The 26,652-nt window shown below is 50.4% G+C and overlaps 2 protein-coding genes and 1 long non-coding RNA gene across 4 annotated transcripts; 1 reads left to right on the top strand and 2 right to left on the bottom strand.

Annotated features, from left to right (window-relative positions):
• Positions 1-97: 97 nt before the first annotated feature.
• On the bottom strand, positions 98-5,301 carry IL27 (interleukin 27). Its single transcript, XM_006070519.4, has 5 exons — positions 5,132-5,301; positions 2,670-2,842; positions 2,487-2,585; positions 1,312-1,470; positions 98-371 (listed from the first exon to the last, which is right to left on the bottom strand). Exons 1-5 carry the CDS (start codon positions 5,160-5,162, stop codon positions 120-122), a joined length of 714 nt encoding a protein of 237 aa, XP_006070581.1. The 5' UTR covers positions 5,163-5,301; the 3' UTR covers positions 98-119.
• Positions 5,302-5,398: 97 nt separating this feature from the next.
• Positions 5,399-15,444, top strand: LOC102409134. 2 transcript variants are annotated; one of them, XR_006548373.2, is made up of 4 exons: positions 5,399-5,570; positions 7,540-7,678; positions 8,310-8,424; positions 15,312-15,444. It is a non-coding gene; the product is annotated as an uncharacterized LOC102409134 (long non-coding RNA). The 2 variants fall into 2 exon arrangements; XR_003106322.2 differs by lacking the exon at positions 15,312-15,444 and having other exon boundaries at positions 5,403-5,570; positions 8,310-8,547.
• Positions 15,445-20,389: 4,945 nt separating this feature from the next.
• NUPR1 (nuclear protein 1, transcriptional regulator) lies at positions 20,390-21,828 on the bottom strand. Its single transcript, XM_006070514.3, has 3 exons — positions 21,591-21,828; positions 21,018-21,167; positions 20,390-20,686 (listed from the first exon to the last, which is right to left on the bottom strand). Exons 1-2 carry the CDS (start codon positions 21,700-21,702, stop codon positions 21,031-21,033), a joined length of 249 nt encoding a protein of 82 aa, XP_006070576.1. The 5' UTR covers positions 21,703-21,828; the 3' UTR covers positions 20,390-20,686; positions 21,018-21,030.
• Between the last annotated feature and the right edge of the window lie 4,824 nt (positions 21,829-26,652).

Here is a 26,652-nt window from a genome sequence, read left to right as displayed (position 1 = left end):
TTATTGGGTAGGGTGTGGGATGGGGTCGTGCCTTGTCTAAGGCAAATGAGCCGGAGGCTGTCTGATGGCCCAGACTCCAGTCCTCAAGTCCTAATGGGTTCAGCTAAGAGGTCACTCCATCAGGGCTGGGAACTGGGTGTGGGGAACCCCAAGGCCTGGACTGAGTTCCCGGCCCGGGAGAGCAGCAGCAAGTCCCGCACGGTCCGAGACAAGACAAGTTCCAAGGAGTGTAGCAACCGGTAAGTGTAGAGGAACCGGGACCAGGATACCTGGGCAGATATCTGCAAGGGGGCGCCCAGAGCCCCTGGAAGCAGTCCTTTTTCCTCCTCATTCTCATGCTCTTCAGGAAGGTTGAATCCTGCAGCCAGCACCTGCAAGGAGAGGCCCAGGGGGTCAGAGAATGGCCAGCCTGGGACCCCAAGTGAAACCTTATCTCTTTCTGTGCCCCATGGTATAGAGTGACATCAGAGACCACAAAGTTAAGATTTCCCTGGATAACCCCTACTTCACATCTTCCATGATGTCATCATTTCATGTGAACTGCCTGATTCTTTTTTTGGGTCAAAAAAAAAAAATTGGAAGTCACAAGGCAAGCTGGTGCTCACAGAGCAGGCTGTCACTCACCCAGGATTGCCCTGGGGACTGGGGGTTCTGGAAGTTCCTCTCTCTCTCTTTTTTCTTTTTTTGGTTGTGGTCCAGGGTTTAAGGATGTTCCCCAACCAGGGATTGAACCTGGTCCCCAGGAGTGAAAGTCTGGAGTCCTAAGAGGCTTAGTAGGAGTCTCACTAGGCCACCAGGGAACCAGAAGCTCCTCTCTCAAGAGTCATCTTAGGATCAGAAATGGGCATAAAGGTGATCTGGTTAGTTTTTAATGCTGTCTTCCTTTTCTATTCTCCTTTTATTAAGGATAAAATTCCTATTTCCCTTTGAAATGTTCAAGAAAATCTGGTGATGTCAGAGGATGAGAGAGAAGGGAACCTAATTGGCTGCAGGACCTGCTGATGCTAGGTGCTGTCCTGGCATCTCTCATTTAAGACCAAGACCCCAAGAGAAGAGATTCAGGGGGCAGAGCCAGGGCCCCGTGCACCTACACATACACACTCACACACACACACACTCACACACATACACACTCACACACACACACACAGCATCTCCTTCCAGACACCCTATGTCTGGGCAGGGGGAGTGTTTTAAAAGGGAGCCAATGAAAAATAAAAGAAAAAACTACAAAAAAAAAAAAAAGAGCCAGTGAGCCTTAGTTTTGTGTGTTGGTCTCTGGGGGTGGAGGAGGGTGGATGGACACTCTACCTGGAAGCGGAGATGCTGCTGCAAATCTCGGAGATCCAACCTCGTGGCCTGCAGTTGCATCCTCTCTGAACTGGTCCAGAACTCCTGTTTCCCCAGCCCTCCCAACAGGGTATGGAAGGGACGAAGTGTCAGGGAGAGGAAGCAGAGTCGTTCTGGGTCCTGTGGCAGGGGAGGGAAGGCATCAGGAAAGGCCTGCAGGCCAAGGATCCACTTGCAACCCACCTCATCTCTCTCTGGGTCCCATCCCCAACACAACTCCAGTCTCCATCCATTCCATCACCAAATCTATTCTTGATAGAGCTTTTTTTTTTTTGGCCACATCACACATGTGGGATCTTAGTTCCCCAATCAGGGAGTGAACCTACACCCCCTGCAGTGGAAGCATGGAGTCGTAACCACTGGACCACCAGGGAAGTCCCTCCATATCTATTCTCATCCGTAACCCCATCTCCATCCATACTTCTTTCTTGTGCTCATCACCATTCCTATCTCCACGGTCTCTGATCTCTATCCTATCTCCTTTGCCAACCTCATTTTCAGTCTTAAGCCCAAACTCACCTCTAACCCGTAACCGCATCTCCACCCTCCTGTCACTCTCTACCCACAGCCCCATTCCGTTCCCTCTCTACCATCCCATCCCAGCTCCAGCTCCTCACCTGTTTTTATTCTGTCTCCACCTTCCTTCCCATCCGTATTCCCCTTCTTATCCCAGTGCCATCCCTCTTCCATGTGTCCAGCCTCCCTGTCACCGTGTCTCCATCCCATCTCCAGCTCTACCCACCCCCATTCCAGTCCCAGGTTCACCAGCAGTCCTCACTCCTTCTCTGTCCCCCGCTTCATTTTCACCCATCTCCAACCTCTTCCCATTCCTAACCTCTCACCATTCTCACTCCTCATACCAACTGCATGCCTCCTCCCTACTAATCTCTATCCCCAATCCCGTTCTATTCCCATCCCGGCCTCTGTCCTTGCTCGGCTTCATTCTTACATTCTTCCTAATGCCATTTCTTTAGTCCAGCCTCATCTTTATACTCAATGACCTATCCAGCCTCATCCAGATGCTCTGCTTCAATTTATCCCCAAATCCATCTTCAATTCAGTGGACTTTATCTCCATGGACCCAGACCAGCCTTACTGCCAGTTTGCCTGCCCCACCCTGCCAGTCCCTCACTCACAGAGAGGCCACGCCAGGCCTGGAAGGTCGTGGAAACGTTGGGGAGCTGCTCTCCCAGGGGCAAGAGGTCGAGGTTCACTCCTGGCAGGTGAGATTCAGCCTATGGGACAAGGGCTCTAAGTGGGGGCCCAAGGGGGTTGGGGATCTTCCCATCCCCAGAGCCAGCCACGTTAGGGAAACTCACAAAGTGATGAGCCTGGACCCGAACCGCAGAGAGCAGCTTCCTGGCGAGATGCAGGCTGACCTTGAACTCCCTCTGCAACTCCTGCAAGCTCAGGGGGGGCCTCCCTGGGGGCCTCGGGAATCCCCAGACACCAGCTCGAGCCAGAAGCAAGAAGAGCAGCAAAAGGCTGAGCCCTGAAGAGACGGGGGAGGGGAGTGGACAAGATGAGGGGCGAGCTGGAGGAGAACTTGGGCGAAGGAAGGAAGGGACCGTGCCTTTTCTCAGCCTGTGCTACAGGCACGCACTATGTGTCATCCCACTGACCCCTCAAAACCACTAATGAGCTATTGAGACACCATATGGCATCTCTTGTGGGCTTCCCAGGTGGCGCAAGTGGTAAAGAACCGCCTGCCAATGCAGGAAACAGAAGAGACTCGCATTCATTCCCTGGGTCGGGAAGATCCCCTGGAGGAGGGCATGGCAACCCACTCCAGTATTTTTGCCTGCAGAATCCCACGGATAGAGGAGCCTGATGGGCTGCAGCCCATAGAGTCTCACAGAGTCGGACACAACTGAAGTGACTTGGCACACATGCACGCACGTATGCGTCTCTGTACAATGAAAGGAAAATGCCCCTTCCCCAGGTATACACAGCCTGGCGCAGAGTGCCCACTTTTGAAGCAAATCTCGGGCTGCATCTTGATCGCCAGTAACTCCCTTGGCCAGGTGTCTTCCTCAGCACACAAACTGCACGAGGGTGCGAGGCAGTCTGGGTGCTATTATTCTCCCTATTTTGCAGATAGGAAAAGTGAGGCTCAGGAAGGGTGACCTGCCAGAGGGTAAGTGGACCAGGACTGGCATCCAGATTGGCCCAAATGCAGAGCCTGAGTGCTTCCTCCAGGGACCTCAGAGGAAGGCCACCACCTCCACCACAGCGGGCACAGTCTATTCTGCCTGGGCTTAGCCAGGCGGCTTAGATGGCCTGAACCAGAACCCCCGGGGAGGGCTGGTGATGCTGAAGGCTCTATCCCAGGGAGTCAGAAGGACAGATGGGTCCAGCCTGCCCCAAGGCAGGTAGATCACTGTGCAGTGTGGGAGAATCAGGGCTCCCAGGAGAGGGAGGGGGGCCTGGAATGGGAGGCAGCAGCCCTGTTTCTCAGTTGGGTTCTTCCCTTGAGCAAGCCACCTCTGATCTCTGTGCCTTGGGCTCCCATCTGTAAAATGGAGGATCAGATGGGCTGATCTCTGAAAGTGCCTCCCGCCCAGCATTTCCTGGAAAGAAGGAAGAGGGGCAGTGGGGCTGGAGCTCTGGGAAGAGGGCAGTTTCTTCTTCAGGGAAAGGAAATCTAGCAATCTCTAGGCAGTTGCACAACTCTACTCGAAACCCAAACCAAAACAGCTTACTAAGTCAAAGTCTATTCTTGACTCCCTCTTCTCTCCCTGCCTCTTTCCTATCTGTTCTCTATCTCCAAACCCTGAGCTCTGCTCCTTGAATTGTCCTCTCAATAAAGAGTAAGGGGAACTTCTGGGCGCTTCCACTACCCCATAGACTTCCAAAGATGGTGGGTCTTGTCTCTAATCTCCAGCATTCAGGTTCCGTGGCTTGAGGCCACTCTGACACCCTGGAGACTTAAGACAGAGTGAGGTCCTTTCTAGTTCCATATATTGCCCACCCAGAACTGAGCTGTGCCATTTCCTGCTGACCCCCTGTTTTTTGCTTGGACTCTGGAGCCCCCAGACCCTTCCCTTGGCTTCTCCTTCCCCTCTTCAGCCAATCCTGCGGGTTTGAACCTGGTCTTTGAGGGTTCTGTCCCCATCTTCCAGCCCTTGGTCCCTACCCTGAGCCTCCCATCGGCTCCTCTGCTTATAGCTCTAGTTCCACCTCTGAGTCCTTCAATCACCCATGGTAGCTTGAACCTCCTTCCAAGCTTCAAACTCCACACCCTTGACCCAGTAAGGCTGCTGACTCCTTGGCCCCAGTCCCCTCCTCCTTCTGTCCTTCCTCTAGCCAGCCCCAGTTCTCAGCCAAGCTGACTGAGCAGGGGCTCATTCATCCTAAATAAATGCTTAGTTTATCTGCCTGGCCCTGATCCTGGTCAAACTGCCTGCCCAGTTTTCCCCATTCATGCCAGTCAGGTCTTCCCATCCTCAGCCCAGCTCTCACCAAATTTCCTCCCTTCTACTCCTATCCCCTCATTCATGCTAGCCAACCTGCCCCACCCTCTGCCCAGCCCTAGCCTCTGCCTCAGCCCCTCTCCCCAAGTTATGCCTCTTTTATTCCCATCCTTCAGCCAGCTGTGTCCTATATCCGTGTGTGTGTGTGTGTGTGTGTGTGTTAGTTGCTCAGCCTCTTTCCTTAGTCTTGGCCACATAGCAGTCCCTCAGCCTTTGGCCCCCATCCACAGTGGTCAAGTTCACCCATCCTCTGCCCAGTCTCAGCCAAGCCCCCACCCCTGTGCCCCCACCCCTGGCTTCAAACTCACGCCAGCCAAGGTTGCCTGCCGTCTGGCCCATGGCGGGGCCCAGCCTCCTTGGACAGCCATCTCCCGGGCAGGGGGAGTCTTATACTGGGGGCTGTGCCCAGTTTCACTTTCCGTCCTGCTTCTACTTTCGGCTTTGTGTTCACCGAGTCTTCCCTCATCACCACCCCTTGCTAAAATGGGGAAATGTAATTTCCCTTCCCAGAGAGGGTGGGAGGTGCAGTGGGGGTGGCGGGAAGCTGGGGTTTCGGTCAATCTCAGCTCCTGACTCCCTGCTGCACTCTACAGTCCAGCCATCCCCTTACTTCCCTACTCAGGCGAGCCGCCCCACTCTGCTTGCTGGTAGGTCCCAGAGACTCCAGCCCCCCTCCTGTTTCTCTTCTTTGTCACCATCATCCCAGTGCCATCACAGTCCATTGTCCTCCCAAAGATGGATGGCCAGGTAAGGGGATTGCCCATTAGAGGGGACTTGGGGTTTTGAGTCATCCTTATGCTCTGCTGGTTTACCAGATGGCTGAGGGAGGGAGTGCCAGGGAGGTCAGTGTTCAGTGGGTGGCTGGGATGGGGTTTTGTGTGAGATAATAGGGTCTCAGTCTGGGCAGAGTCAAGGGTTCAGTCTGTAGTCAGGGTCAGGGCAGGATGAGAACAGGTTTATTCAGGGCCAAGCTCAGACTTTAGCCAGGATCAGATCTAGGATTAGCACTCAGGACTTGGTCTAGAGCCAGACTCGGAACTTCATCTGGGGTCAACTTCCTGGTTCTGCCTGTGTTTGGGGTCAGAGCTATCAATGATGTGGGGGCCCTATGTGAAACCAGTTAAGGTTGGGCTCAGAGCTCAGACCAGACAGGGCACAAACTTCAGTCTGCGGCCAACATCCCGACCGCTTGGGTGACTCAGGTCAGGGCTCAGGCTTGGGCCGAGTTAAGAGCTCAGTGGATGAGCAGAGTCAGGGCTCAGCCCATGGCCAGGTGAGGTCAGGATCAGGGCTCGGCCAGGTCCCTGAATTGCTCTGGTGTTTCTGCTCTGTAGATGGCTATCAGGGCTGGTTACAGATCTCCCTTCCAGCGCTGCCCCGCCCTCAGGCCCACCCTGGATTTCCCATCTTCAAGGAGAAGATGGGGTTTCTTGGTCTTCCCCCAAGCCCACTGCTGCCACTTTCCTTTTAGGACCCATGGGGTTTCCCTGCTGGGCCCTGGGGGTGTTACAGAAACCAAAGGGGCTTCCCCTTCCTATACCCTGCCTCCCCAGCCATGCGCACGCACAGGGCCACTGGGGACCAACTCCCAGGGAAGTATCAGCACCGGCCGAGGAACCATGCAGAAGGCCACTGGAGGAGAAGGAAAGGAAAGAGCGGCTAGCACCTGCCTATCCTGGACCAGTTTCCTTTGCAGCGCCCCCCAGTGGTGGCAGCCTGTTCCCCCACATCCCAGGCAACTGATACTCCTCCCTGTCAGGTCCCATCCATCCTGAGACTGATGCTGACAAGGCCCTGGCTGGTCTTCCTCACATCCCCCAGCCCTGCCATTGTCCTGGAGGCATGGACACTCTGCCCCTTCCCCGACCACAGCCACTCCTGACTCTTTGCCATCACCCAGAGCCACTTTACCTTTCAAACCTCGAACCCCATCTTCCACTCTCTGACCACAACCTCATGACCTTCCCAACCGTCTCAGTGTTCCCTGAGCAAGGGACCTCCCGGCCCTTGCTGCTTCTCAATCTGGCTGCAGCTGACTCCTCCAGCCTCACACCTCCCTCCAGCCCTCTTCTTGCTCCGCCAATTGCTTCTTTGCCTTTGCACAGGCTGGTCTCTCAGCCTAGAATGCCCTCACTGCCTTCTCTGGAGTTCCCTTTCCCCAGCCTTTTCTGTACCCAGACCCCTCAGCATGGGCTTTCTTCCCTGAATGGCTCATCCCTTCCTGCCATGAACCTTGCCTCCAGTGGATATCTCACATTTCTTTGTCTTGCCCACTCTATCCTCACTCATACCTCTCCAGCCATACTGACCTCTTCCTGGCTCTTAGAACATCCTGCCTCAGGACCTTTGCACTTGCTGTTCTGCTTTATGTGTGCAAAGCTCACTCTCTCCTTACTACTGTGCACAAATGTCTCCTTCACAAATAGGATCTTCACTGACTACACTGATAAAGGGTGACCCTGTGCCTGGAACTCTCTATTCCCTTCCCTGCACTACTTTTCTGCATAGTACTTTAGATAGCAAATGTTTTTAGATATTGAACATTTTCTCTCTCTCTCTCTCTTTTTTTTTTTTTTTTGGTTCTATCTCCAGGCACTAGAATATGGGTTCCACAAGGATGGGAATTTTTGCCTGTTTTATGCACTGATGCATCCTCAGTAGCTAACAAGAGCAGGTTCTCAATAAATCATTGAACCAATCTGTCTTCTGCCAACAGTGTCTAATCCAGGCTTTGCTTATGGCTGGTGAACTGTAAACTGCCAGGATGAAACAGAAGGTCTGGGACCAGCAAAGCCCTGAGTCTCACAACCAGCTTTCTCCCAGTCTGGCCAAGGCTTCAGCCAGGTGCTGAGCGGGTAAGGAACCACCTGGGCTGCTGAGCACTGGCCCTGCGAGAGATCTTAGTAGATCCTTAGCAAAAAGCCAGAAGGCCAGTGAAGGCCATGCCAGCCTCTGCCCACATCCTTGAAGGATGGGCCTGTGTCTACCACCTGGGCATCAGCTTCCATAAGTGGATCTTGGCTGGTGGGCTGAGGCTTGGGCTGGGGCCAGCAGGAAATGGAAGGGATGTGGTGAGGGGTAACAACTGCTGGAAAGAGCTGTAGACTCTGGTGTGCAGCTAACCCTCCTGGTGACCTCAGGTGAGTCTAGCCTGCTCTGGACCTCAGTTTCCTCATTGAAAAGGGATAACAATTTTCAAATGCTGCCACTATGATTACATAGAGAAATTAAAACCCAGATGATTAAAAAACAGAGAGAGAGAAAGGAACCATCTGCCAATTTTTCTGATTATTTTCCAAGCCCTGTTACAGCTCTGACCATGTGGGGCACTCCATGGGGTTGCATGGGAATCCTGAGTGCAGGAAGCAGAAGTTAGAAGCCTCAGATGTGACATCAGGACAGAATCAGGGCGGGGAAATCTTGTTCAAGGTTACAGAGCAGATCAGTGGCAGAATGAAGACTGGAACTCAATTCCCTCGTTTTCAGCCTGGGCTGGCCAGGGGAATCCCTGGGCCCCATGATGTCAGCTTCGAGGTTTGGAACTAACCCCTTGGTGAAACCAAGATGGTCTTCAGTGAAGGCAGGAAGACTGAGAGGGGAGGTAAGTCCAGGTTGGAGCTGGGGTCACACTGCTGTCTCCAGAACACAAGTGATAAGACCCAGAGGCTAGCACAGCACCCATCAGCTCTCGCGAGATGAGAGGCGAATAAAGTCCTACATCCCAGCCCTGATCATTGCACTCCTTGTATGCATGCGCCTTGCTCCTCGCCACATCTATAGTTTCCCCTGCAGTGTCTCAGGGGTAAAAGAACTTGCCTGCCAATGCAGGAGACGCAGGGGATGTGGGTTTGATCCATGGGTCGGGAAGATCCCCTGGAGGACAAAATGGCAACCCATTCCAGTATTCTTGCCAGGATAACCCCATAGACAGAGGAGCCTGGCAGGATACAGTCCGTGGGGTTGCAAAGAGTTGGACACGACTGGAGTCGCAGCGTCCTGCCCTGAGCTCAAGGCATCAGTGAGGAGGCTTGGGTGCCACGCCCCCTCCCCCCCACCTTGGGTGCATCTCTTATGGGACAACCAACCCTGGGGGTTAGGCGGGGGAAGTCTAGCAAGAAAAAAAGGCTTATCACCCTCAGTCCCTCTTTTTTTTCTCCCATAGAGGGGCACTCTCTAGGTCACAGCAGGCACGTGGGGAGAGCTGAGAGAAAGGGGGTGCAGGGGCCACCTTACCATCCACAAGACTTTCATCGCTGGACATTCTATGAAAATGACATATGAATACAGGGGCAGGAAGATTGCGCTTCATGGAATGTGAGGAGGTGGGAAAGCCAGCTCTGTTGAGTGCCAGGAAGGAAGAGTTTGAAGCCCAGGAGTCAGGGCTGCAGAGAAAAAACACCAGGCTGGGGGTGAAAAGTCCCAACGCAAGTCCCCGCTCCTCTCTGCTCAAACATGCTGGGCTTCAGTTTCCCCATCAGGAACACGAGGCCCGCCATCCCAGCCCTGCCTACCTCTCAGCCCAAATGAGAAGACAAAATTAGGAAGGTAGAGGGTTTCAAGGCTCAGGACTCCACTGGGGCGTCAGACAGACCTTTTGCAGCTCCAAGAGTTTCCAGGGTGACCTTGGAGAAGGCAGGAAACCTCCCTGTGCTTGATTCCTCTACCAAGTGGGGACGCTACTCCTGCCAGCCAGCTGCGACAGCGGTGACGATTATATACATAAATGCCTGGCACTGCCGCTGAGCAGCTGTGTGATCTTAAGCAAGTTATGTAACCTCTCTGTGCCTAGGTTCATCATGGTTCATCATCTCTAATGTGAGGAAAGGGGACTTCGCTGGTGGTCCACTGGTTAAGAATCTGCCTTCCAATGCAGGGGACATGGGTTCAATTACTGCTCAGGAAACTGAGATCCCACATGTCTTGGGGCATCTAGAGAAGCATGAACTCCACTGCTGCTGAGCCTCAAGCTATGGAGCCTCTGCTTCCCAAGAGAAGCCTGCCCACTGCCGGGAGAGGCCCTTGTGCAGCAGCAACAGAAGGCCACGTGGCAACTAGAAATAGCCCGCACCACAACAAAGACCCAGAGCAGCCCAAAGGAAAACAAAATGAGGAAAATAATCCAAAGTCATAAGACTATTTAGAGGATTCAACGAGCTATTGTTTGTAAAGTGCTTAGAAGGGGGATTGGCACATAGTAAAGCTGTAGGTTCTAGCTCTTAGTGGTAGTCCAAGGCCTGCTCCACAAGCTCTTAGGAAACACTTGTTGCTAAGTCGCTTCAGTCGTGTCCAACTCTGTGCGACCCCATAGATGGCAGCCCATCAGGCTCCACCGTCCCTGGGATTCTCCAGGCAAGAACACTGGAGTGGGTTGCCATTTCCTTCTCCAATGCAGCAAAGTGAAAAGTGAAAGTGAAGTCGCTCAGTCGTGTCCGACTCTTAGTGACCCCATGGACTGCAGCCTACCAGGCTCTTCCATACATGGGATTTTCCAGGCAAGAGTACTGGAGTGGGGTGCCATTGCCTTCTCCGTAGGAAACACTAGTTGTCATTAATAAATACTCTGGGATGGTTGTTATCAATGGGCAAAGAAAGGCTAAAGAGTTGCAAGAAGAGAGTGAGGAAGAGGGCTTCCCTGGTGGCTCAGTGGTTAAGGAATTCACCTGCCAGTGCAGGAAATATAGGTTCGATCCCTGGTCTGGGAAGATCCCACATGTCTTGGAGCTGCTGAATCTGTGCACCACAACGGCTGAGCCTGTGCTCCAGAGCCCGGAAACCGCAACTATTGAGCCCACGTGCCGCAACTACTGAAGCCCAGGCACCTAGAGTCCGTGCTCCACAACTAGAGAAGCCACAGCAACCAGAAGCCTGCACACTGCAACCAAGAGTAGTCCCTGCTCGCTGCAACTAGAGAAAAGCCTGTACAGTAATGGAGACCCAGCACACGGCCAAAAACAAATAAATAAAATTAAATATATGAAAAATGAGAGAGCGAGTGAGGAAGGAACAGAAGAGGCTGCAGTTAGAGCTCAGGATGTTCAGACAGGTTTGGAGTGCAAATGGGGGTCCCCAGGCCAAAGGAGCCTGGTAGCCAGAGACGTGCCTCTCTGGAGCACAGTCTGGGCCTGAAGCAGAGGGGTCTGGGAGACAGCCCTCCAAGCAGGCCCTGGGCCACAGTGTGGACAACCTTGGATCTGAGCACCACTGGTTGGGACTCACTTCCTAGCTTGGGTGAGGTTTCATCAAGCCTCCCTATGGAGAGAACTTGGAGTGAAGATTGACTCTGGGCTGAGCCCTGGGCCAGGCGCTGCTAGGTGTCTGAGAGAGACAGCGGGCCCTGGGCCGACACCAGGTCGTCCAGCAGCCCTACCTTCTGAGGCTGACCCTGGGCCCCATGCCAGCCCTGGGCCCCTCACCTGGCAGTTGCCATGAGGTCTCTCCCACCCCTGACTGCTGTGTGTGTTACTTAATCCTGAGCACTGCACTTGGAGCCCCTTGGTGAGTGGACAGTTCACTTCCCAGAAGTGGGACACGCTCACAGTTTATAAATATATATTTAATTTATTTTCGGCTGCACTGGGTCTTTGTTGCTGCACTCAGGCTTTCTCTAGTTGTGGTGATCGGGGGCTACTCTCTAGTTGCGACGTGAGGGCATCAAATTGCGGTGGTTTCTCTTGTCTCGAAGCATAGGCTCTAGGCACGTGGGCTCAGTGGTCGTGGCACACAAGCTTAGTTGCCCCACAGCATGTGGAATCTTCCCAGGCTGAGGATAGAAGGCACGTTCCCTGCATTAGCAGGTGGATTCTCAATCACTGGACCACCAGGGAAGCACCTAATCAAGACTATGTCTGATGCATTGATTCGTGAATATTACAGAATATTACCTACTACTGTGCTCCTAATAGGCACCTACTTAGTGCCAGGTACCAGCTCTGAAGCAGAGGAACCAGAGGACACTGATGCTAAGGCACAGGTGTTTGAGGCCCTAGAATGCCACTCCCAAGCAGAGAGCGTTAACTACTGGATCACAAAGGAAGTCCCACACCAGGGTTCAGTAGCTGCAGCTCCCAGGCTCGAGAGCACAGGTTCAAAAGTTGTGGCATATGGGCTTAGTTGCTCTGAGGCATGTGAGATTTTGCTGAATCAGAGATTAAACCTGTGTCTCCTGCATAGGAAAGCAGATTCTCTATCACTGAGGCACCAGGGAAGAACCAAGGTATTTTAAATTGCACAGAAATGAAAGTGTTAGTTGGTCAGTCGTGTCTGACACTTTGTGGCGACCCCTTGGCCTGTAGCCCGCCAGGCTCCTCTCTCCATGGAATTCTCCAGGCAGGAATACTGGAGTGGACCATTCCCTTCTCCAGGGGTCTTCCCAACCCAGGGATCAAACCTGGGTCTCCTGCGTTGCAGGTGAGTTCTTTACTGTCTGAGCCACCAGGGACAAGCCACACTGAAATTCATGTTTTTTTTTCTCTTGTTTGTCTGCCCCTCACTACAAGTTCCAAAAAGAAAGACCTGATTAACCACTGTATCTGTATCTTTTAGAATATTCCCTGGCTCAGGAAATATCTGCTGAGGAATAAATCTTTCCTTAAGTAGTTAACAACTCTCCCAACTGTTCTCCAAAAGAGAGATAACAGGGCGAGGCTGCACAGAGCTGGTGCAAACATTTCACAAAGTGCTTAATTTTAGAACTCCAGTGTTTTGCTAAAGTTGGAAGGAGAATGTGTTCACTCAAGAGGACAGAACAAGAGATGAGGACTCATCTTCTGATTCCACAGCATGGGTGTGTGCTAAGTCAGTGCTCAGTCATGTCCGACTCTTTGCAGCCCCATGGACTGTAGCCCACCAGGCTCCTCGGTCCATGGGATTCTCCAGGCAAGAATACTGGAATGGGTTGCTGTGCCCTCCTCCAGGGGATCTTCCCCACCCAGGGATCAAATCCATTTCTCCCGGTCTCCTCCATTGGCAGGCAGTTTCTTTACCATAGCGCCTCCACAGCATCAGCTGCTTTTGTTCTCAGAGAAGCAAAAAGAACCTTGTTTTACAAAGAAAAGAAAGTGCTTCTGGTTGGCTGAGACCTGGATTCCTGGTCCAGCCTCTGGGGAGCAGTCTCCTCTCTTCAGGCTGGCTGCTTGCACAGGGCCTCGGGGGAGTGAGGTGCTCTTGCTTCTTAGCTTGCTCCCCCTGGGCTCCCTGAAGACCACAGAATTCTCTAGAAAGCTTGGGTGTGGGTGTTAGCACACCTGGTCTCCTCCTGGCTCAGCCCGTGACAGTTGGTGAACCCATGACCCAGATCCTTTCCCTCCCACAGGACTTTGGTAAATATTCACTGTGATAATAAAAGTCACTGCGATTGTAGACATTTCTTTTCCTCAAACCCAGGTGGAGTTTTCTTCCTCTTCTTTTTATGCTCATCCCATCACTGTTTAATCAGTGTGGACTTTCATGGCTACAGGGAAGGGATGTCATTGAAGTTTCCTTTTTACTTCAACAGCCTTAGGGGACTCATGGTGGAACCCTGGTGGCTCAGATGGTAAAGAATCTGCCTGCAATGCAGGATACCCGGGTTCGATCCCTGAATCGGGAAGATCCCCTAGAGAAGAGACTGACAATCCACTCTTTTCCCCTGGAGAATCCCACAGACAGAGGAGCCTTGCGGGCTGCAGTCCATGGGGTTGCAAAGAGTCAGACATGACTAAGCTAGTAACACAGGGGACTCAAGGCACAGAGAATCATGAGGACACAAGAGCAGGGTGGATGGGGTGGGGAGTGGGCAAATTTTAAAATACTTCCCTGGTGGTCCAGTGATTAAGAACCCACCTTCCAATGCAGGGGACATGGGTTTGATCTCTGGTCAGGGAACTAAGATCTGCTATGAGATGGGGCAACTAAGCCCATGTGCTATAGCTAGAGAACCCTGTGTGCCACAGTGAAGACCCAACACAGCCAAAGATAAAATAAAATACTCCCCAAGTTAAGGAAGAAGGAGGCAATTTGGAAAGGACAGAGGGAGATCTTTGAACAGACATGTCCTTGAGAAAGGATTCTTCTGACCACACTGTTCTGAAGAGTTCGGTGAGATCTGAGGTACGGAAGGAACTGTACCCCCTTTTCCAGGTGGACAGACCCCAGCAGTGCCCCTGCACCCCAGTGTGACACAAAGGCTGCGGGAGGTGGCCCAGAGAACACAGACAAGAGCAGGCGATGTGTGGCTGACAGTAAAGAACAGACAGAAAGGACAAGAAGGCAGAGGGGGGAACGTCTTGGCGGATTCCAATGTACCCAGGGGATGTCAAGGCCAAGAGGATTCATGCCGCTTCTCAACTCTGCTCCTGGGGAGCCCTGGGAAAAGGAGTGGAAAAATGGCAAACTGACCCCTTCAAAGACCTGCCACCGGCAGAAAAGGAACAGGAAATATCAATTCAGATCTCATTTCTTGCACACCTGAGCTATGTTGGCTGTTCCCTTGTTTTAATAGCTCACATGATGTTTACTATGTATTTCACATTAACCCAGTCACAGCCATAATGCTATGTTGAATGTTATCAGCACTCTTACTTCCCATATGGGGAAATGGAGGCATAGAAAGGTCAAATAACTGGACCAAGATCAGACAGAGATGGTGAGCGAGCTGGGACTTGAACCCACAGTCTGGGCCGGAGCCCGTGCTGTCAGCTGTCACTTTGCTGCCTTCTTAAGATCTTTTTTGGGTACCCTATGAAGTGCTTGAAAAACAGTTTCCTTGCATCCTCAAACCATTTCAGGAGGTGGGTATTCCCTGGGTGGCCCAGTGGTTAGGACTCCATCCTTTTACTGCTTTTGTTGCCAGGGGCCAGTGTTCAGTCCCTGGTCAGGGAACTAAGGTCCCTCAAGCAGCAAAAGAAAAAAACAATAAAAGCACAATTCTGGTGACTTCCTGGTGATTCAGTGGTTAAGACTCCATGCTTCCACTGCAGGGGCCACGGGTTCCATCCCTGGTTGGGGAACTAGGATCCCCAAACTCTAAAGGCTTGGCCAAAAATAAGTCAATCAAACAAACAAAAAAACACACCACACCATTCTGGGAGGTGAATGTTTGCAGTAGAGAAAATTAAGATACAGGGTAAATAATCACTTGTCCCAGGTCACAGCCAAGTTTGCAGGCAGGATCTGGAATGGATCTGGGGAAACTCGAAGTAAGGCTGGTCTAACAACAAACCATCCCCAAACATAATGGTATCAAACAGCTATTTGGTTATGCACCCAGATATTCTGTGGATCAGGAGTTGGAGGTGGCTTGTCTCTACTGCACTATATCTCAGGCCTCATCTGAGAAGATTCAGTTGCTGAAGATGACCCTACCCTCTGTAGGCTCCCTTCACTCACATGTCTGGAGGCTGGAGACGGCTTTCAGTTGGGACTTCCGCAGTACCAGAAGTCAGACCACTAATAACACATGACTTTCTATGTTGACTTTCACGTGGGCTATCATGAACTTCCTCACAACAGGGTGGCTGGGGTCCAGGAACCACCAACAACAAGGTACAAGCACTTGGTGTTTCAGGAAATACCACTTCCGCCACGGTCTATCAGTCATGGCGGTCACAGAGGTCATCGTGTGTTCGGAAGGAAAAGAGTCCTATATCCCCCAGTTGATGGAGGGAGCATCAAGGCCGTACTGTCAGAAGAGCTTGTGGGGTGGGATCTGGCTACGATCATCTTTGGTAAATATAGTTCTCAAACTTCACTGCATGTTTGAATCTCTCTCTTTTTTTTTAATTGGGGTAGAGTTGATTTACAATGTTCTGTTAGTTTCTGCTGTACAACAAAGTGAATTGGCACTACGTATACATATATCCCCTCCATCTTGAACCTCCCTCTCCACCCTCATCACACCCATCTAGGTCCTCACAGCATGGAGCTGAGCTCCCTGTGCCATACAACAGGTTCCCACTAGCTATGTTTCACACACAGCAGTGTCTTTATGTCAATTCCAATCTCTCAGTTCTTCCCACCTCCGCTGTCCCCCGACCAGTGTCCACACGTTCATTCTCTACGTCTGCATATTTATTCCTGCCCTGCCAATAGGTTCTTCTGCACCATTTTTCTAGATTCCACATATATGCATTAGTAGATCATATTTGTTTTTCTCTTTCTGACTCACTGTTCCAAGTCCCAGAGCCCAAGCTGCACTTCAGGCCAAAGAAATCAGAATCTCTGGGAGAAGGAGCCAGGAATCAGTATTTTCTTCAATTTCCGGGTGATTACAATGAGGCCGTCTCCCATGTATGCAAAGTTCCTGGCACAGTGTCTGGTTCATGAACAACTGATATTTTTCCTCCAAGTGTGGACACTTATGACTCAATACACAAAGTTGTCATAGGTAATACTCAGGTGGACTTAAAATTATGGTTAGGTATTTCTTTTTACAGTTATATTCTAACTATGACAAGTGATTGTGGGCTTCCATTTTTGAAAGTTATGTAGTTTCCTTTTAAATATATTTGAGTAAAAAAGTAAGAAGGTAATTTTTTAAATGCTTAGTAAATAATGGTGTAGCTTGCATGCCCATAAGGCAGAAATCACAAAACTGTGAAAGGTAAAGCTGGGAAAACCCTGAGACAGTTCATCAATAACGGTATCTAGGACTAGGACTGTTATTATTATTAATAGAACCACTTTTAAAACATGCTACTTGAGGGACTTCCCTGGCAGTCCAGCGGTTAAGAGTCCACATTCACAATGCAGAGGGCCCCTGTTCCAGCCTTGGTCAGGAAATTAGATCTCCCGTGCCTCAACTAAAAAAGATTCCACAAGCCACAACTAAGACCCAGCGTAGCCAAATAAATTTTTAAAATAATTACTTTTTTAAAAGTGGAACTTCCTTGGTGGTCCAGGGGTTAGGAATCTGCCTGTCAATGCAGTGGACACAGGTTCAATCCCTAGTCCAGGAAGATCCCACATGCTGCGGGGCAACTAAGCGTGAGTACGGCAACTGCTGAAGCCCCTGCACCCTAAAGCCTGCGCTCCGCTACAGGAGGAGTCACTGCAATGAGAAGCCCACGTACCACAACTAGAGAAAGGCTGCCCACAGCAACAAAAAATTAAAAAAAAAAAACTTTAAAGTGCTCATTTAAAATCAACTTCGGGTGATCCTGAATTAAAAAGATATACATATCTGAGTGCTGGCCTTTAGAGAAAGGAGTGGACAGACAAGGACAAGCAAATACAAGCCCCACAGTGTCTTTCCAGATTCTCTGCAAGGAGCTGGGAATCCTTTGAAGTGTAGCAACCTACCTGGAAATTTCCATAAGCCCCTGAGGAAGAAAGAGAGGTCAGTCAACTCTCCAGTTCTCAGAAGGAACCCAAGAAACTGGGGAAACAGGTATTACATACAAGCAGGAGAAGATGAAGAAAGGAGTGGAAGGGAAGAGGGAGGTTCCGGAGGGTTCTTGTCCTGATTGGATCCCCAGTCCCCCTGTGCGTTTAAGCCAGTTCCACCCTCCTGCACTCCCCCCAGGCCCATCCTATAAGTCCAAGAATTATCTGGTTCCTGGAACCTCCCAGGCAGAGGCTGTGCCAGGGAAGGGTGGGACCAGGAGTTGTATGAAGGGTCCTGTGTGGGGCCTCCTGGCAAGTGTGGATCAAAGGATCCATTACCTGGGGAGTGACCACACCCAGCGAGACACAACCCTTCCCAGCCTATTTTCTCCTTTGAAGCTGAAAGAAGACAGGATAGTCTCAGCAATTGACAGAGGAAGGAAACAGGCTCAGACCCGAGTAATTGACCAGAAATTAACTAGCATCTAGGATTCCTCATAGTCAGTTCTTCTCAGGCATGTAGTCACAAAGAGAAAAACCTGGCTTTGAAAATCAGACAGACCTGATTTAAAAGTCTCAGCTTCTGCAGGTTGTGCCTGTGTGACTTTGATGAAGTTACTTCTCTTTTACAGAAACTTTGGTTTTCTGGTCTGTAAAATGGAATCAGTAATACTCTACCTGGCTTCCAGGTGGCTCAGTGATAAAGAATCTGCCTGTGGATGCAGGTTTGATCTCTGGGTCAGGAAGATCCCCTGGAGGAGGAAATGGCAACCCACAACAGTAGTCCTGCCTGGAAAATCCCATGGACAGAGAAGCCTGGTAGGGTACAGTCCAAGGGATTGCAAAGAGTTGAACATGTGTAAGCAACTGAGCACATAATACTATGCCTACTGAGTTATTGTGAGGATTAAATGGGGCAGTACCTGTAAAACATGCATCACAAGAGTAGTATCCCAATGCATGGGAGCTGTTGCTATGCTCTTCTGAAGCTGACACATCAGATCTATCCTAGGCAGAGAGCTACTGCCAAGTGCTGCTCCTGCCATTTGACTCCTGAGTCCAAGAAATGAAACCGACCCTAAGGCCTGGTTCCAATCCTACGAGGGTCGTTTGTCCCTCCTCCCAGGGCGTACCTTCAACCAGGTCCTGGTAATATGGTAGGCATCCAATAAGTATTAAATGAATGAATCAATAATCTGTCATGGAAAGAGGGGTTTGAAGGGAAATCTGAAGGAGCTAAATGTCAAAATGACTGAGATTCTGGGCACAGGCTTGCTTACCTTGGAGGCAAGGAGTCAAGTGGTTGAAGGCAAATAGAAGACTTTGAAGAGCTGAGCCTTACAGGATTGGTGAGAATAAAAGCATCTCAGATAGAAGGGACCAGAAAACAGACGCTTGCTCAAGGGGCAGGTAGGAGTCAGATTTCAGCTCACATTAAGGAATAACTCTGGGGGCTTTCCTGGCAGGCCAGCAGTTGACTCTGTGCTTCCAAAGCAGGAGGTGCTGGCTCCATCCCTAGTTGGGGACAAGGTTGGACTAGATGCCTTTTTAAAAGGAATTTATTTGGCTGCAGCACACAGGATCTTCAATCTTCATTACAGCACGTGGGACCTTTAGTTGTGGCAAGTGGGATCTAGTTCCACAACCAGAGATTGAGCCTGGGTCCTCTGCACTGGGAGTGCAGAGTCTTAGCCACTGGACCACCAGGAAAGATATCTTTTAAAGTTCTTCTCAGGTCAGAGATTCTAGAAGAGTTATTAGGCAACTCAAGGGAGCCTAATGGATAAAGGTTCTTAAAGGTTCAAGCTGGTCTTAATCTGCTGTGCATCTGTTTCCGCTCCAACTGCTGCCTTATTCCTTTGTTCATATTCTTGGGTCCCTGAGAACAATTGATTCCAAGTTTTGCAACCCAGGGTTTAAATGCAGCGGACAGGAGAAAAGGATAAAGGCTATGCTCAGGGCCGGACCGAGGGGTTTTTTTCCATCCTGTACCCCTTATTGCTTGCTAGTTTCTTCTAATATTCACTCTCTCCTGCTTCTTCTTCTTTTTTAAATATTTATTTGTGTCTTAGTTGCAGCACGTGGGATCTAGTTTCCTGATCATGGATCAAACCCAAGCTGCCTGCATTGGGAGCGCAGAGTCTTAGCCCCTGGACCCCAGAGAAGTCCCTCTCCTACTTCTTTTAATAATAAAACTCTCCCCCAGTTTGGGCTAGCACGTGGCTAAGTAGTTATATACTACATGTCCCAACCTCTCCTGTAGTTGGGTGTAGTGATATGTTTAACTTCTGAGCAGATGCAATTTGTTCTGCTTTTAGGTTATGGCCTTAAAAATATATTATTGTGGCCTCCACCAGTCCCTTTCCCACTCTGTTTACATAAGCTGAATGCAGATGAAATGGCAGGTACTGGAGCAGCTAGGTTGGAGTGCAGAGTGGTAGCCATGTTTGAAAAGTGGCTGAAAAATGAGCCAGAAGTAACTGAAATCCCTGACACGATGGAGCTGCCACTTTAACCCCAGAGTACCAACCCTTGGAACTGCTTTGTGACACAGAGAGAACTTTCTATCCTGCTTTGTTCGAGTCTTCATTACAGCAGCCTGAGTCTCTTTCTCAATCAACATACCCTACCAGCTCCCAGCATGCCTCTTACTTACTCCACATTTTTTCTGGAAGTCTGACTCTAAGACTGATAACACTGGATAAGAATTTTCCTGCTCACCTGACTTTCCAGAACACTGTCCTGGCGGCCCCCTTGGCAAAGGGACCTACCTCACACTTGAGGACAATAAGAATCCTTGAATTTGAGCCATGAGTAACTTGGGGCAAGTCCCTAAATGTTTTAAATCCCACTTTTTGCCATTTTGCAGATGGCACCAATAAATAATATTCACTTCAAGAGGTGGTTTGATATGAAGACGACATAAACAACAAGTTTGTTGTTCCAAAAATGGAGAGGAGCTGAGAAGGGGGCTTGTTTCATGGGCAGCATCTCAAAGAAACAGAGGAAATTCTCATACACCTCATGAGAAACCACAGAAACAAATGCACCCAAACACATATATACCAAAAGAAAAAAAAAAAAATGCTCACCTCTACGCCCATACAAAATTAGAAACACCCCTACCAGACACATAGCCCAAAACAAACACTCACCAAAATGCTCTCATTGGTTCATGCAAATGCAGACACTTGCAGGCAGAAGTGTGCACCCAAAAAGCCACACAAAGAGAGAGAGAAGAAAAACACACCACACACAGACAGTCGGCAGCTGCTACACTTTGTTTATTGTCACCGTCAGCCTGGGGAGCTCCGGTTTCTTCTTTCTTTTTGCGGGGAGGTACCTTCTTGACTCTGCCTCTGTCTATGCTCTGCCTCTTGCTTCTCATCTTGTCCTTTCTCTGGGGCCAGGGGTGCTTCCTCCGTGGTGCCCCCGGAGTCTCAGTCAGGTGGGGTTAAGTCCTGGGGTTGGGGTGGGGCAAGCAGGCCTGGATCCCGCCCCCAGGGGCTGGCTCTTCCTCAGTCCTATTTCCATTGCTGTGGGTGTCCGTCCTCTGGCCTCATCTGGGGGAAGGAAAGCAGCAGGTGAAACATCCAAAAGCCTGGGTTCTAGTTCTGCCTCTCCTGTTCACTTGCTCCATGACTCCAGAGAAAGACCCTACCCTCTCTGGGCCTCAGTTTTCCTGTCTGTAAATCAAATGTTGCTCCACTTGCAAAGGGTCCGTTTCTCCCTTTGTTGCTCTGGTCACTAGGCAACTCAAACGTATGTCTCATTTTATTCTATGTTGAGACAACAATTCTTGGCTCCCTCCTCCCCACTCAACCTTGCACATTCAGGTCTGTCCCGACCAGGCAGAGGGACCTGTACAGGTGCTGGGGGCCCCTGACTCCTTACCTCCAGTCCTGTCTCAGGGCCGTGCCCCTCGCTTTTTCCGCTCCGTGTTCTGAAGCTTGGTCACCAGCTTCCTCTCGTGCCCACCAGGGCTGTGGCGGTTGGTGTTGATGGCGGCTTCTCTCTTGCTGCGACCTTTCCGGCCTCCCACTCCTGGGAAATGAGGCGAGAGTCCGTGGTGAGGTGGGCAGAGGTGTGAGGCTCAGGGGGTACGGAGGGCAGGGGTGGAAAAAGCTTGGGTTAAAGTCGGGAGGCCGGGGATCGTCACCACATAGATTTAGGGCAGTCTTTGTCCCTGCTTCCGCATCTGTGGATTGAGGGACTTCCCCCCTCCCTCGTGATCTCCAAAATTCTAGAAGTGTGTGAGGGCCCAAGGCTGAGTAGGACAGCGCTCACTGCATGAGGGGTTGCGGGGAAGGGGGTGACTCCAGGGGTCAAAGAAACAGGCTGGAGAAGGGTGATGAGTGGGCAGGAGCCCAAGGAGGGATCCTAGTTTGGGGAGGTGGGCTTCAGTCCACTTGTGAGGGTGGGCATTGGAAATGAAAGGATCCGGAAGGTGGCGGGGCCAGGCCTTACCCGGGTAAGAATGAGCCAGGCTGTAGAGGTCGTACTCGTCTAGGACGGCATCTTCATCCTCTGGGCCTGGGGGCTGCCTGGACGGGCTGGCTGCTCTTGGGAAGGTGGCCATAATGTTTATCTGTCTGTCTCTCCCTCTCCCGTCTTCTAAAGCTTTGTTTGTGTCTGGTTTGCTGACACCTCCCAGTTCACTGGCCTCAATTTATAAAGCCAAGTCTCCTCCTCAGCCCACAGTCTGGCTCCAGCCCCTCAGGCCCGGTCTGATGCAATCTGGCCTTTTCCCAGAACCCAGACCAGTAAGCATCAGTCACGAGAGCGAGAGCAGGGTGGGGGTGGGGGCTGGGGGGGTGGCGGGGGGAGAAAAGCTGGTCCCGTGAGTCCCAGCCCCCTTGGCCTCCTCTCTCACTGGGGCTCGCCCAGCTGGGTAGTTTTCCACGGAGGAGATCCCCGCCCCTCAGAGGGGAGGAGGTAAGAGACAGGGTTTGGGCATAAACAGTGCTTGTGGTCAAGGCCCGAAGGGAACTGAGGGCCTCACCTGGCTGACTGCTTCCTTATCCATCTCCTGCCCTCTGCCCTCTGCCACATGCCCCTCCTGGGCTGGGGGTCATGGCCACACAGCTGAGCCCCACCCCACCCACTTCTGGCTCAGATTCAGGACCCTGGTGGCAGAACATGGAGTAAAGAATGATCCAGGAGAGGGTATAACCCACCATGTGTCATGTCACTGATCCTCACACTGATCACACTCAACCCTCCTTTTTTTTTTAAATATAAAAAATATCCTGGAAACCCCCCTTAACATCCTGAACTGGGGGTCCCTAGGTAATCTCCCTCTCCTGAGAGGGAGACTAGCAGAATGGTTAAACCGATTCTGGAGCCAGATGCCTTGGATTTAAACCCTTGATCCACTACTTCCTGTATGACCCTGGACAAGTCAATTTACCTCTCTGAGCCTCTGTTTTCCCCTCTGTAAACTGAGGGTGATAGTAACTGTATCTACCTCATAGAGTTGGCATTTGTGCCAAGTCGCTTCAGCTGTGTCTCACTCTTTGCAACCCATGGACTGCAGCCCACCAGGCTCCTCTGTCCAGGGGATTCTCCAGGCAAGAATACTGGAGTGAGTTGCCATGCCCTCCTCCAGGGGATCTTCCCGACCCAGGGATCGAACCCATGCCTCCTGCATTGGGAGGTGGGTTCTTTAGGACTCCACCTAGAGTTGGGGAGAAGATCAAATGAGATAATAGATGACAAAGTACTTACTACAGTATAAACTACATTGTATGAATTGATCACATAGTTTCCAAACAATTGGATCAAATGCCCTCCTTGAAATGTAAAAGAGACATAAAAGGAAATCAATTTAAAATAAAATTATACACGGGGCTTTCCTGGTGGCTCAGTGGTAGAGTCCACCTGCCAATGCAGGAGACACAGGTTCCATCCCTGATTCGGGAAGATTCCACATGCCACGGAGCAACTAAGCCCGATCGCTGTAACCACTGAGCCTGTGCTCCAGAGCCCGTGCTCTGCAACAAGAGAAGCCACCACCATGAGAAGCCCATGCACCGCAACTAGAGAGTAGCCTGCACAGCAACAAAGACTCAGCATGGCCAAAAATTTAAAAAAGAATAAAACCTTTATTAAAAAGTAAATAAAATAATATATATTTCAAACCATGGATATACTGAGGTAGAGACCATTGTGAAGTAAACAGATGTTTGTGCTAATTTAATATGAATTAAAGGAAGGGGATCAGATAAGAAACAGGGGAAAGTGGAAATTTCCACTCTTGCCTGAAGGATCTGACCCTGTGGGTCCGTTGACCCAGAGGGGCCACACCCTGAGTTGCTTTAGCTGAGCTGAGGCTCAAGCACTACAGACAGTGAAGGAAGCAGACTGCAACATTCCTTTCTTTCTTTCTTTTTTTTTTTTAAGCTCAGTGGTCTCAGTCCAGGCTAGGTGTTAGGTGTTAATTCCCTGCTCACTTTTCCACTTTGCTGTGAGCCGACTGAAACATTGTTCCATTTCAATATTACCAAAACTTCCGTCTCCCCCCTTCCCCCGCCCCCGAGCCTTATAATAACCCAGTATCATTCTCTGTTGAACAAGAAGGGACACTCTTGCTTGCATTTCTCCCTGGCCTGAGCCAGAATTAGATTTAGCTTCTGGTTTCCCGGGGATCATAATAACAGACCAGATGATAAGAGAAAGAGGAATTTAACCGTAACTTAAACAAACAGGGGAGAAGGAAATGGCAACCCTCTCTAGTATTCTTGCCTGGAGAATCCCCGGATGGAGGAGCCTGGAGGAGTCCATGGGGTCGCAGAGAGTTGGATGCAACTAAGTGACTAACATTCACTAAACAGCAAACACACCAAGGCAAATTAAGGTGGAGAAATTAGGAAATATGGAGTTCTTGCAAAATAGTGGGCTTTATCATGAAGCGTTGTAGCAAAATAATTCCCTCCAGCATGACACAAGGGGGCTTCCCTGGTAGCTCAGTAATAAAGAATCCACCTGCCAGTGCAGGAGACAAAGGTTTGATCTCTGATCCGGGAAGATCCCCTGGAGAAGGGGATGGCTACCCACTCCAGTATTCTTGCCTGGAGAACCCTATGGATGGAGGATCCTGGCAGGCTACAGTTCATGGGGTCAAAAGAATCAACACAACTTAGCAACTGAACAAGAAGAAGCATAACACAAGATGGGATAGGCTCTAGGCTCGGGCCATTAAAATAAGCTTTATTTTTATTTTTGTAAAGACTCATTTATTAGGTTATTTCATGAGATCAGAAGTGTGTGTGTTTCTGTGTGTTAGTTGCTCAGTCGTGTCTGACTCTTTTTGCGACCCTATGGACTGTAGCCCGCCAGGCTTGTCAGTCCATGGGATACCCCAGGCAAGAATACTGGAGTGGGTTGCCATTTCCTTCTCCAGTTTTATTCTTAATATCTTCATGCATGTCTAGCAGGATAGTCAGAGGTCGTGCGGAATGTGGGACAATTCTGGGCAGGATGAACTGTTTGGCTCCAATCCGAGGTCATCGTGACTACCAACATGCTCACAAATTCCCGAGCTGCCTCTAGGGGGCGATCTTTCACTCATGCACTTCTGCCGCCAGTCCCCGGCTGGCGGCTCAGAGATCTTGAACCCCCTCTGAGCTTCAGTCGGCTCATCTGTCAAGGGAGAAGGCAACAGGGCCTGATGTGCCAGAGGGCTTCCTCCAGACCCGCGCTTGCTGCACTGCTATTTCCCCCAGTCTTCAAAGGAGGAAGGGCTTCCCTGGTGGCTCAGTGGGTAAAGAGTCTGCCTGCAGTGTGGGAAAGCCGTGTTTGATCTCCGTCTTGGGAAGATCCCCTGGAGAAGGAAATGGCAACCCACTGCAGTATTCTTGCCTGGAGAATTCCACGGACAGAGGAGCCTGGTGGCCTACAGTCCATGGGGTCACCAAGAGTCGGGCACCACTGAGTGACTAACACTCAAAGAAGGGAAACCGAGACTCAGAGAGCGACTTGCTCAAGGTCACACGACTGATGAGTAGTGAAGGGTTCCTCTCACCGTTTGTCTGACCCTAGTTCCGGGCCTCATTCTAAGTCAGCACAGCTGACCAAACACTGGCAAAGATTTGACAGCCGTGTGTATGGAGGCAGCTGTCAGGGTTTCCTCCTTCTTCCTTTCCTCCCAAACAGTGCCTACCTTGGACCAGGCCAGTTACCCAAGAGAGGAATGACACATAGCGCCCTCTGGAAGTTTGGCGCCCTCTGGCGGAGGTGCGTCTTTAGCAAATCAGTGCACATTTCCTATCCATAGTAACACACAACCTCTCCAGTACATTACCTTTTCATTTTACTTTCTCCATGGCATTCGATTATTACTAATCAAAACTATCTTTGTTTACTTCTCTATGATTTGTCCCCACTAGTTTTGTTGCTGTTGTTCAGTCGCTCAGGTGTGTCTGACTTTTTGCGATCCCATGGACTGCAGCATGCCAGGCTTCACTGTCCTTTACCATCTTCCGGAGTTTGCTCAAATTCACGTCCATTGAGTCAGTGACACCATCCAACCATCTCATCCTTTGTTGCCCCCTTCTCCTCTTGCCCTCAGTCTTTCCCAGTATCAGAGTCTTTTCCCATGAGTTGGCTCTTTGCATCAGGTGGCCAAAGTATTGGGAGCTTCAGCTTCAACCCCACAAGTTTAGTTAGCAGTTAAAGGAGTAGGCTCTGCAGCGAGACTGCCTGGGTTCAAAGCATGGTTCTATTAATACCAATTGTACCTTTAGACAAACTACTTAACCTCTCTATTCTTCAGTTTCCTCATTTGTAAGATGAGATTGATAATAGTACAATACCTACCTGGGAGGATTGTTGGGAGGATTAAAGGACCAATTTTTATAAAAATTTAGTACAATACCTAGGTGGCTCAGATGGTAAAGAACATTCAGTTCAGTTCAGTTCAGTCACTCAATCATGTCCAGCTCTTTGCGACCCCTTGGACTATAGGACACCAGGCTTCCCTGTCCATCACCAACTCCTGGAGCTTGCTCAAACTCATGTCTATCAAGTCGGTGATGCCATCCAACCATCTCATACTCTGTTGTCCCCTTCACCTCCTGCCTTCAATCTTTCCCAGGATCAGGATCTTTTCCAGTGAGTCAGTTCTTCGCATCAGGTGGCCAAGTATTGGAGTTTCGACTTCAGCATCAGTCCTCCCAATGAATATTCAGGACTGATTTCCTTTAGGATTGACTGGGTGGATCTCCTTGAAGTCCAAGGGACTCTCAAGAGTCTTCTCTAACACTGCAATTCAAAAGCATCAATTCTTCGGCGCTCAGCTTTCTTTATGGTCCAACTCTCACATCCACACACGACTACTGGAAAAACCATAGCTTTGACTAGACGGACATTTGCCGGTAAAGTAATGGCTCTGCTTTTTAATATGCTGTCTAGGTTGGTCATAGCTTTTCTTCCAAGGTACAGAACATAGTAAGTGTTCACTAAATATATATTTTGGCTTCGAACATGCAGGACCTTAGCTCCCCAATCAGGGTTTGAACCCAAGCCCCCT

This window comes from Bubalus bubalis, chromosome 24, assembly GCF_019923935.1.
Source record: "Bubalus bubalis isolate 160015118507 breed Murrah chromosome 24, NDDB_SH_1, whole genome shotgun sequence".
Taxonomy (NCBI): domain Eukaryota; kingdom Metazoa; phylum Chordata; class Mammalia; order Artiodactyla; family Bovidae; genus Bubalus; species Bubalus bubalis.
This window is presented reverse-complemented; position numbering and strand designations above follow the sequence as displayed.

Excerpts from the sequence above, each read along its gene's own strand:
- IL27 (XM_006070519.4), bottom strand. The coding sequence starts at position 5,162 with ATGGGCCAGACGGCAGGCAACCTTGGCTGGC. Across the intron at positions 2,843-5,131 it reads GGCAGGCAACCTTGGCTGGC|GGCTCAGCCTTTTGCTGCTC; the intron begins GTGAGTTTGAAG and ends CCGTCTCTTCAG. Across the intron at positions 2,586-2,669 it reads GGGTCCAGGCTCATCACTTT|GCTGAATCTCACCTGCCAGG; the intron begins GTGAGTTTCCCT and ends CTTGTCCCATAG.
- NUPR1 (XM_006070514.3), bottom strand. The coding sequence starts at position 21,702 with ATGGCCACCTTCCCAAGAGCAGCCAGCCCGTCCAGGCAGCCCCCAGGC. Across the intron at positions 21,168-21,590 it reads CCTGGCTCATTCTTACCCGG|GAGTGGGAGGCCGGAAAGGT; the intron begins GTAAGGCCTGGC and ends CTCATTTCCCAG.